This window comes from Meriones unguiculatus, chromosome 11 (genome assembly GCF_030254825.1).
Source record: "Meriones unguiculatus strain TT.TT164.6M chromosome 11, Bangor_MerUng_6.1, whole genome shotgun sequence".
NCBI lineage: Eukaryota > Metazoa > Chordata > Mammalia > Rodentia > Muridae > Meriones > Meriones unguiculatus.
In genome coordinates this window covers 101,497,552-101,509,584 of record NC_083359.1, presented here as the reverse complement: position 1 = coordinate 101,509,584, position 12,033 = coordinate 101,497,552, and the positions used below count along the sequence as shown (strand labels likewise).

The 12,033-nt window shown below is 43.7% G+C and overlaps 1 protein-coding gene across 1 annotated transcript in view; it reads right to left on the bottom strand.

Annotated features, from left to right (window-relative positions):
* Tp53bp2 (tumor protein p53 binding protein 2) overlaps window positions 1-10,652 on the bottom strand; it is a 52,800-nt gene extending 42,148 nt beyond the window's left edge. Inside the window, exon 1 of the mRNA XM_021633645.2 lies at window positions 10,372-10,652. Within this exon, the coding sequence (XP_021489320.1) occupies window positions 10,372-10,398 (27 nt within the window). The 5' untranslated portion in view covers window positions 10,399-10,652. The remainder of the gene's footprint in view (window positions 1-10,371) is intronic.
* Between the last annotated feature and the right edge of the window lie 1,381 nt (window positions 10,653-12,033).

The window sequence follows — 12,033 nt, the reverse complement described above, 5'->3', positions numbered from 1 at the left end:
CAGCCCTTAAACACAGCAGCTCTGCAATCTGTGTCTGCCCAAGTGAACTAATGACAATGAGTCAGAGAGTTAACGCTGCATGGAAGACTGGAATGCTTAGAGGAGACTAAACATGATGGTCAGTTTGCATGCCTCAAGAAACATTTATTCATAAACACATAACATTATTTCCAGGTGAGCTTTGTCAATGCTAAATGAAAAGAATGAATGTCTACCTATCTGGAGACAATTTTAAAAACCTTGTCAACTATACCTAAAACTAATTCTGTCAAGTCTAAACATCTGTCAAGTCTAAACACATCATCCAGAGCAACGTCCCTTGAGGTCACTCTGCTTTCAGGAGCTGTCATAATCACAAATAAATTAAAAATAAAAGTAGCAAAAGAGGTTATTTAATGAATTCTTCCTGTCTGCAATTCTGTGGGATTAACGTTGCTGTTAAGATTAATGCCTCTGGACTTTGGTTGAGTGTCCATCTCAGAAAAGACCTTGTGCCCAGATACGTTTGGTCCTTTTGGAGCTCCTATCCTTTCCACATCAAACTCCCTTTCTTTCATATGATTCCCTGCACTCTGCGGAAGGTTTGGTTGTGAGTCTTAGTATCTATTTTGGAGCACTGCTAGGTAGAGTCTTTCAGATGCTTTCTGCGGTAGACTCCTGTCATACGTTCAATGCATATCCCATTTGTCTTTCTAAATGAGGATAGATCAGTAATCAATTGGTTTCCCATAGTAAGGGAACAAGGACTATTACTAACAGGAGCTCAATGACTGGCTCTTTGACCTCCCCACCTCCCAAGAGAGGAGCAGTACTGTTAGGCCACAGAGGAGGACTTTGCAGCCAGTCTTGAAAATACCTGACAAAAGGGAGTCATATGAAAGGGGAGGAGGTCCTCCCCTACTAGTGGACTTGGAAAGGGGCAGGGAGGAGATGAGGGAGGGAGGGTGGGATTGGGGAGGGAATGAGGGATACAGCTGGGATACAGAATTAACAAAATGTAACGAATGAGAAAAATAAAATTATGGAAAAGGAAAAAAAAAAGATTAATGCCTCTGAAACAGGCATTGCTACTCTGCGGTTATGTGACTTGTTTTACATCAAGGTACTGCTACATACTTCATTTTGCCTTTCACACAGAAAGATGGCAAAGTCGAATGGAGCAGGGCTGGCTATGGACAGTAAGACGCAAAAGGACACAACTGACTGTGAGCCAGAGAAAAACCAAACACCCCTAGTAAGCCCTGCGGCTCCCTAGTAAGATTCCACAGGAGCACGAAGATAGAGGTAAGGGTGACCAAGTGCTCTCTTCTAAATGCTGACCTGGGTATTTCGAATCTTTTGGTCACTTCCTGTAGACAGCTAAAACTTCTGAAATAGAATGTACCCTTCACACGAAAGGTTTAACTTCACTGCGCTAGATAACAAAGAAACTTGGTATCTGGCTAAGGAGTTCATTGTGCTATATTAGAGGTCTGTCTTTAAGAGGGAAAAACAGCTGCTCAGAAAGACCACAGGGACACACAATTTTGTATAGACTGGAGCAAAAATAGCAATCAAGGTGTGCATTGCATCATCCCAAGGAAAAAAAGACTGGAGATAAAGAATCTGAGTGTACACTGAGCAAATGGCTGAAAAAAGAAAAGAAAGGAGCATAAACACCTGTGTTTCAGGCTCTAAAGAGCAACACCCAAAATACCAAGATCCTAGATACCTTAAATAACAGCTTGCTGTGCACGCCTGGAAGCCCACACTGGATCCCTAGGACCCACTGTAGGGGAAATCTTCTCCCTTGAAAGTTGTCCTGATTTCCACATGTGTACTGTGGCATCAACAATCCCACACTCACACACACCAAGTAAGAGAATAAATACCGTCTTTCACAATAGCGTCCCTACTTCACAAAGCAAACACATTTATCAAAAGTCACCTGCATCTCACAGACTAGCTGTCATGTCTACAGCTTGTGTGATGGAGAAAACATGAAGAGATGGTTTCTAAAATGAAAGCTGGCTTGACTTGATTTGCTTAGATCTCTGCCCATTTTGTATCTGTGTTAGGACCATGAAAACAAAAGGAGCAGTTAGGATCTGAAGCTGCTAGAGCAACACAGCTGTGTGGTCAAAAGCTTTCTAGAGCACTTACACTAGTTGTGAGGGCAAGCAAACTCGAATTTAATTAATTAAAAAAAAAAAACGAGGCTGGGCTTGGTGGCACAAGCTATATGCTAGCTAGGTATTTGGAAGGCTGAGAAAAGACTGTAAACTTAAGGTTTACCTGGGCCACAGAATAAGTTCAAGCAAGACTGGGCAATTTATGGAGATCCTTTCTTAAAAGCAAGAAGCTGTGGGGCTAGAGAGATGACTTAGTGTCTAAGAGCACTGTCTGCTCTTCAGAAGACTGGGCTCAATTCCCAGCACCCACAGGATCATCTGTAACTCCAGTCCCAAGGGATCTGACACCTTCTGAGCTCTACAGACACTAGGCATGCACATGGTAAACAGACATATGTGGAGACAAAAGACATTTTTTAAATAAGTAGTTGTGGGGGGGGGGAGGGTAAAAATGCTGAAGACAGCATGTGCAAGGCCCTGACCTGAATCCCCAATACAGAATGGGAAGTAAAGAAATGAGTGACAGGTAAACAGCTAGATTCCAGCCTTGTTCTGATTCCCAACCCTAGGAAGTCTGCTATTTCTCCTTCCACCTCTTAGTGTCAACTAAGGCAAGTAGTAGAGCAAGTGGTGAACTGTATTCGCTGAGTCTACAACCAGTTTCTACAACCTTGGTGTGGCAAAGTGACTGACCCCTTTGTTCATTTCTCATAGTATCCTTATAGCCTTTTCCACCCTTCCACCAGGGTGCTCCTAGAATCCTTTCCTCACACAGCCATGGAACAAGCTTTCCTAGTCATCAGATCGTGCCAAGTCTCACTGTCCTGCTCTCCTCAAGTGGCTACCCCTCCACACAAAATCTACATGCTTCTACTTCTCTACCTCACTTCCTGCTGCTCTCCCCTGCCTTCAAAGCTCTGGTCTATCTATCTATCTGGTTTCCAATGCTTCATGATGGACCTCTGCCCCAGACAATAGGAATTCTGTCCATTTGAAATGTGGAAATCTTCAGTGTTGGCTCCTTCCTGCTGTGCAGATCCAGAAATGTCACTTCCCTGACCACCTGATACAAAGTGCTGCTGCCAGTTCCCTTTAATGCCATTACTTCCTTTTACATTTGTCTCCACCTCCCCAAGCTCCATGAAAGGTAGTCTCCCTCAAAGTTGTCCTGTTCTGTATCCGTGACACTCAGAAAGGAACGTGAAAAACAGTGGGAAGTCACTAAATATGTATGGAACATGTACTGTCCCCAAACAGCCATCATGAGAAAAAAAGAAGAACAAAGAGGTTTGATACAATCATGATTCCATCCAAATCAGTCCCCCCATACTCACCATATAGACAGTCCTGAGTATACAAGAAGAGATCACCCACCCTGTCACCACATCAGGTCCTTCTGCACCATCAAACCAACTGGATATAGTTGTAGAATGTGCCCAGCTATTTCAGTTTCTCTGCCTTCAACATTTCCCAATGCCTCTGTTCCATCCTTTGTCTGTTTTGTCTTATTTTCAACACCATCTCCTTTGAACCCTGTTTAAAAGTACCACTGCAGGAGGCTTATTAAACATCCCTCATAAAAAGATAACTATTAGGAAATTTCTCCCTATGCATGAGAAAGATCTGAGGAGCGCTCTACAGTATTATTACAGGGGAAAAATTTTTTAAAGGTCACTGCACTATTTCCTTTACCTAGGTGCAGCTAATGATCTCCTTTTTAGTGAGAACATGGTAGAAAATTAACCAATTTTCTCTTTTGGTATGCATTTTAAATAGAAAATATCTGTTTTCTTTTTCTACTTCAAAAATTAGTTACATTCTGGAGGGAATGTTTTAAGCTTTATTTTCATTTATGTGGATATGTGTGTGTGAGAGAAAGCATATGCCATGAGTGTGCAGGTGCCTGTGGAGGCCAGGTGCCTGTGGAGGTCAGAAGTGAGCACTGGCTCCCCAGGGCAGGAGCCTTTCTGAACCACCTGACTTGGGTGCTGGGAAGCCAATTCCAATCTCCTGGAAGAGCAGCAAGTGTCTTTAACCACTGAGCCCTCTTTCTAGCCTCTGAAGAGCAATATTTGAAGTTATTATTAGCCGTTAGCTAAAATAACATAAAATATCATAGCCCAAGCTATAGGGTTTCAAGCTTGAGCAAAGCATGTACTTGCAATCAGCTTGTTCAAATCTCACTTTAGTAAAATGACCAGGAGCAAATTACTGAAACTACTCTGAGCTTCAAATTCTGTTGAATGAGAATGGAAAGATCAACAAGGACATTAGCTAGAAAGGTCTGTCTAGGTTACTGGCCTGTATTACACAAAGGGGCTCTAAACAGAAGCCTTCCGCCTGACCTATGAGGAGAGTTAGGGTTCCCAACCCCTCCTCACCCACCTCCAACTTAGGTCAAACAGATGGTCCCACAGTGGAAGATCAGCAAAGTGCCCCAGCCATCTTCTTTATTACCACTAGTAGCTTAAATGGGTACTTTATAATTGTTCATTTTGTTTTTCTACACTACTTTCCTATAAGGCTTTTACTTGATATGTTTAAAATATACCTAAATTTCTAAGCTCCAAGGGATCTGATACCTCTAGCCTCCACAGGCACCTGCACTTATATGTACATACCTTTACACACTCACACTCACACACACAGGCACACAATCTTTTTAAATTTTTCTAAGGAAGCAACTAACATGTGTTTCAGAAGGTCAGTAGTTGTGACCAGTCAACTGGACATTTATTTTTTTATTTAATTATTTTTATTTTTATTAATTACAGTTTATTCACTTTGTATTCCCCATCCGTACCTCCCTCCCAATCTCACCCTCTCTCTTTCCCACCTCTGTCCCTCTCCCAATCCACTGATAAGGGAGTTCCTTCTCCCCTTCCCTCTGATTCTAGTCTATCAGGTCTCATCAGGAGTAGCTGCATTGTCTTCTTCTGTGGCCTGGTAAGGCTGCTCCCCCCTCAGGGGGAGGTGATCAAAGTGCAGGCCAATCAGTTCATGTCAGAGACATTCCCTGTTCCCATTACAATGGAGGCCACTTGGACACTGAACTGCCATAGGCTACCTCTGTGCAGGGGTTCCAGGCCATCTCCATGAGTGGTTCTTGCCTGGAGTATCAGTTTCAGAAAAGACCCCTGTGCCCAGACTTTTTGGATCTGTTGCTGTCCTTGTGGTGGACATTTTTTTTAATGACAGATTGGTGATAGTATAATCTAAATATAACAACTTTTAAATTATTTTACAAAGAAAAAAAGCTAAAACAACCAAAAAGCATACTTGCTAAATTCCTTACCCACAATCTATAACCAAGACTTTGTATTTCTCTGATAAAGCAGTACTTAGTGTTTGCCTCCTTAATGCTTCCTGATTCCCTGAGGAGCTCCTGTGACCAAAACCTCTACATTCAATAGATGTTGAATCTTAAAAGTTGTATTTAGCACTCCAACTAAGAATACATTTCAGATGTGGTCACAGTATCTATGTTTTCTCAATTCTAACTGATTAGAGAAAAATGTACCTAGCACGCTATTGAAAGCCAGTGTTTAAATAGTGTTTGTCCTGACTGAGTGGCATGAGCTGACAAGAACACTCTGGATTCCAAAGCTCTTATGTCTCATGCCTCTTATTCTTTGAGATACTTGGAGAAATTTAGGGAGAGGTTTATAACACATGACAACAAATCGGATCAGAAGGCACTGCTACGCAGTTTGAGCTGAAGATCTGCGGACTTCACAAGGGCTCGGTGTTAAGACAGCTTTTAGAGGCCTTTTTAAGGCTTGCCACACTGCGGTAGATCACCAGAGATAACAGGCAACAGTATTCCTTAACAACTCCAGCACAAAAAGTCTTCATTGTCCATAGAGTCTGCTGGGAAAGGGGGACTGCCAGCTCTTCCTAGAAGAGTAAGAATGAGCCTCCAAGGTCCCTTCCAGATAAGCTAATTCACTTGAATTTTTTAAATATGGGGCAGTGAATACTTGCTCACATTTCTTTATACTGTTTGACTTCTCTGAAAGGAAAAAAAAGAAAAATTTAAATGTGTTTCACACATAATATAATTGAAGTCACAAGACCACAAAACTGAAGCACATGAAATGTGAGATCTTTTGCACATTTTTAAAAACAGGCCATTCAACAGCCTTTGAGAATTACAACTCTAAAGAACGCATCTTTAAGAGTTTAGTCCAAACTTCATTTAGAGTAAAACCCAACCCACACCACCTTCTTATATTCCTATTCAGCCGGAAGGAATTCTTTCAGAGCACAAGACAGTCAGACAGGCTCATGCTCCACATCTGTAACTTAAAACAATTTCAGTTTGGGAAATCTTGGCAAATAAAACTAGACTTTGAAAATACAGTGTTTAAGCAGAAGTTAGGCCCTGCACAAAGCAAAACTACAGAAAGAGAAAAGCTGCTGCTGCCCAGGTGCAGAGGTGCTAAGCAGTTGATGTGGTACCCAGCTAGGTGCACCCGATGCCAGGCGCTCAGAGACTCAGATTTTGTCTTCCAGCACCACAGAACAGTTCCGAGTAATTATGCCCTTGCAGCACTGACAGAAAACGCCGCAAACTTAAAACTAAACCATGGTCAGAGCAACTGAGCTCTTTCAAATAAGCTGCTGTGTCTGGAAAATATTATCCGTAGTATGATGACATTTGGTTTGATTGCACGTGCAAACCAGTCACCACCAGGCACATACAGCTATTTAAACATAATTAAAATGAAATCATTTTTCTCAAGTTCAGTTCCTCACTCACAACAGCCACAGTGTGTAAAGACACTGTCAGGCACCACAGGACCGTACACCCCACTTCCCACGCAACATGCCAAATGCTCCCATACATGAAAATCCAAGCTTACCAGCCTTCTACAGGGCAGTGCTGATTGTGGGGTGTGGGTTTTTAATTTACCATTTCAATAGCAGATATGAACAGAAATGCTTATGAAGCTGTTCTCTGAAAAGAGCAGCAAATATTTGCTCTTTCATTAAAAAATATTTTTGTTGGAATATAACACTTTACAAAATGAAAGTAATGCATAAAAGAAATCTAGTATAATTTTCAAGTGGGTGAGAATTTTTGTTTTGGATAATTGCCTCCATTTGAAATTCAGTGAATGGAACACTAAAAAGCCACTCTCTCCAAGTAAAATAACCCTTCTTAGATGAAGGTAAGGTGTCAACTGTGAAATCAGTTTCTCCTCACTAAGTGTAGGAGATACCACAGAACAAGAGATGCTAACCATGGCAGGAATCATCCTGCTACTGCACAGTACCCTATCATTAGCTCCACTGTGATTCTCTATTTATTTTTAGTTAGTTTACTAAGATGCATCTTCCCTTCTGGCTTTGTAACCAATTATCACTTCACGTCCCACATAAAGGAAAACTCCTTGAGTCTGTACTATTTGGCAAGGAAAATATGAATACCATTTGTTCATATGTATATTTAATATAATGCAAAGCAAACCAAGGACTGTACTTAGTGCCACAAAACTGCACTTGAAAATGGTTAGAACCAGAAAATTATACATTATGTATATTTTAGCACATTAAAAAAGTATCAAGGCAACTAGTCTATGTTCTGAATGCACATCTTTTCATTAGCATGATGCTTTTCCTAATAAACTGGCTAGTTTTCCAAAGTAATAACAAAATAGAACAAAACCTTACTCATGTTAGAATAAAAACCCAAGCATATTAAAATCTAAATCTGAAAACCACATTTAAGAAAATGGTTTTCAGGCAGGAATGGTGGGCCATGCCTACTATCCCAGCACTCCAGATGCTGAAGCAGGACTGCTGTGAGCTAAAGGGCAGCCTGGGCTACAAAGTAGGTGCCACACCAGCCAGGTACTACATAGCTAAACTAAAAGAGACGTTTAACGGCTTTACAGTTCAGTCAGTGACAGAGTTTGTCTAGTGTGTATACAAGGCCCTGGGATGAATTCCTACTACCACACACATAAAAGTCTGTTTTCGGGTACCCTACTAATACAAGTATAAAGGCATATACAACATGTGGCTTGGGTGGTGAAGAGATAGTGGCTTGGCCATTAATAGAACTTGCTGTTCCTACAGAGCTCCTCCGTTCAATTCCCAACACCTACATAGCAGCTCACAAACCAGTCATGACCCCAGTTCCAGGGGATCTGATGACCTCTTCTGACCTCTGTGGGCACTAGGCACACATATATGGCATACAGACATACATGCAAGGAAAAAACTCATACACATAAAATAAATCTTTTGTAAAAAGAACACGAGGCTGCTGAAGGAAAATATCTATGTGTGTGTGTCACAGAGTAGGAACCTCATGTTTAATCACTATTGCTAATTCAGTTTTATCTAGCACCTATCCCTGGCCAGCACCGCACTGACCCCTTTCTTCATAAACAGGAACGCTGATACTCCAAACCACCCTAAGAATTGGCATTCTATCATCCCCAAGTTACAGACGAGGAAGCTGAGAGACAAATTTTTCTTGAACATCTGGGATTACTAATACTGCACAAAATTCCAAAGGGCATCGAATTTCAAAGCTAGTACACCACTCATATTACACCTATTCCACTAAGATTCAAAACATCCACCCTGCTAAAGGGATTTCAGTTCCGTCGTAACTTTTTATAAGAATGCTAATGATCTGCTATTCAGTTGAGAGAAAAACATCCCTATGTAAAACAAAAAGAAAAACAAAAAACAAAGGATAATTTGATATTAAACTGATCTTTCAGGAAGAAATCACACTGGAAAAAAACTATTCTTTTTCTCTTTCTTTACAGGGAAAACTGACAAGCAACCTGCAAAAGTCCTTTCACAACAATGTCGTAAAAACACATGAATTAAAAAGTTAGCAAAACGTATCATTATCAAGGTTATGTACTTTAAGGTGTTCACATCACAGGGGCTGGAGAGATGGCTCAGTGGTTAAGGGCGCTGACTTCTCTTCCAAATCAACCCCAGTTCAAATCCCAGCACCACATAGCAGCTCACAACTGTCTGTAGTTCCAAGATCTGATACTCTCACACAGACATACATGCAGGCAAAACATCAATGCATATAAAACAAAGGTAGGTAAAATTTATACTGAAAAAGATATTCACGTCACAAACCTAACTCAATGAGTACTAAACCAGAAGATACAAAATGCTAACAATTACAAATTCTTTGACTCTTATCAATACAAGCAATCCCAAACCATCTAAACCCAAATAATCAAATTATTATATATGTGTACAAGGTAAAAAAAAAAAAAAAAAGGTAGGACATCCTACACATCACAGGGGGCAAAGAGACAATATAGTACATTCTGCATGTGTAGTTACAAAAACAAAACAAAACTGAACCCACACACATACATTTTATTACTCTAGTCCACAGATTTAACAAAAGCAAAAAAAGTTGCTTTAATTTTTTTGTTTTGTTTTCTTAAACAAGTGACAATATGAACTGAGGAGAAATTAGGGATAGCTATGATTAAAATACATGAACTTTTCAAAGCATATATAAAAATTATTATAAAAATAGAAGGTAAGTTGATTGCAAGACCGATCCTCCCTGAGAGAAGAGCAAATACAGCACCCATGAGGAAATAAATGCACGACAACAAGCCACCACAACCAGCCAGATCTTGCGCTCGCTAAGGAAAGGGGCTTTTCAAAAACACCTCCAACAACCTGCAGGTCACCTGCAGTCTGGTGGCCGGAAGTCAGATGCCAAAGAATTCACTCATCTTAGAGGTCTTGCAGAACAAGCTGTGGCAGCGGGGAACAGAAGTTTCCCTGCGAGCTAAAACTTTTCGGGCTGCATTTGCTAAAAACCTGTTTCCACAAAGAGATAGGGTGACTTGGCTGCTATCGCCGACATCAGATCGAAATTCAAGTTAAAAAAAAAAAAAAAAAAAAAAAAAAAGAACAGAGAAAGAAAGAGAGAGAAAAGCAAGCCCTTGTGAGCGTTATGCTTCACGTCAGTAAAAGGCTTTACCAATTAAAAGAATGGCGAGGCTAAGAGCAAGGCTCCCGGTTCCCCGGCTCCTGACCTTCAAAACAAGCTCCCCCGAAGGTCTCAATCCGAGAGGCAAAGTTTGGGCAGCGGCCAGGGTGGCCGCACTGACCTGCGGGGCAGCACCGCGACCCTCGCGGGGACCGAGCAGGACGAAGCCCCGGAGCCCCGGGCTCCACCGGCTCGGCTGACTCGACCCCCCGCTCCGCACCCTTCGGGGCCCCGGCGGCCGCAGGACGCCCACCGGCTTACCGGCATCATTTTGGAGCCGAACCGCATGGAAGCGGGGATCCAGCCGCGGCCTGCGGAGAAGTAGCCCGGGGGGTCGCGGGCCCGGGGAACCGAGCGGGGACGAGGCCGCGCGCCCGGCGGCCGACCTGTTGCGAGGCAGCGGCGCGGGAACCCCCTCAGCCGACCCGGACGCCACCGAGCCCCGGGCCCACTCCCCCCCGCCGGTCCTCCGGACGCGGCTTTGTCTCGGCGCTCGCGACTCCCTCCTCCTCCTCCTCCTCCGCCGAAACCAACTAATCCCGGCCTGGACCCCACCGAGGGGCGGTGGCCCCGCCCCCCACGAGGCTCCGCCCACGGCGCGCCCCGAGGCTCGAGGAAAGGGAGGGAAGCACCGCCCAGGGTGGCGAAGGCGCATGCGCAGATCCTGGAGGGGCGGTGCCAGAGGGGGCGGGAACCTTCTCGCCTCGGGAGGAAAGCGCGGCGGGCGGGCGGCGGAGCTGCTCCAGAGCGCGCCTCCAGGCGGAGCCTGGCAGTGGGAAGGCGGCGCCTCGGGAGAACAATAATCGTAAAACCCAGCGATGGAGCCCAGGGCTGTGTCCCTCACCTCTGCAGTTCCGAATTGCCCAAGAGAACTGAGCCCTTTGCCTCAGGAACCCTGAGCCCGCCAGAAGGCGCCGGGCGCACAGAGGCCCGGGCGGCGCCCCCTCACACCCCTGACTCGGGGAGTCCTGGGGGAGCCGACCCGCTCACAAAATGGAGACCCGGGAGCCAGCCTGGCCCGAAGCAGGTTCTTGACGGAAGGCGCTTTGAAGTTGTTCTTCCTTCCACTCCTCAGGCAGATGTCCAAGGCCTCATCCACAAGCCCTGTTACTCGCTGTAATGTGAGAAGAAAAAAGTATTTCAGTATTACCGAAGTGGTGGTTTTGTGTATGTTTTGAACAGTACAGTCAAAAGATTTGGAGATGTGTAAAACAGCTTTGGGGTGCTCTTCAGCTGATCACACCCTACAAACACATCTTTTAATGCCTTGGAAGCTCGCGCTGGGAAAATTGAAGCGGTTCGCTTTGACGGGGCGGCAGCAGAGCGAGGAGAGAAGCCAGCCCTCTTCACTTTCCAGAGACGCGGGCTTCAGGAACCCTAACTCCAGGAAGCTCATTTCAGGTGAAGTAGCCCATGCAAGCTCACTTGGAATGCTGTATCATTACACAAGATTACAAAAACGAAATGAAATGAAGCACCCGGATTTATGTAGCTTCAAGAATGGAGCCAGCTGAATGTTGTGGCATACACTTATAATCTCAGCGCTTGTGAAGCTGAGGCAGGAGGAGTGTAGTGAATTCGAGGCCAGCCTGAGCTGAAAGAGTAAGACCTTACCTCAAAAAAAACACTTCTTTAAATTAAGTTAAAAATTGACCTGTGGCACAGACTTACATTCCTAAGTACTCAGAGGGCAGAGGCTGGAAGATCGCAAATTTAAGGCCTACCTGGGCAGCTTAGCAGCATACGTCTGAAAACAAAACTAAAAAAAGGAGAGTCTAGAGACATGCATAGCTCAGTGATAGAGAGCTTGTTTAACATGAATAAGGTCCTGGTTTTAATATGAAGTACAACAGAAAGAATGAACAATCCTTGTTTGGAGTCGTGTTACATACTTGTCATCCCAGCACCGTGAAGCTTGAGGCA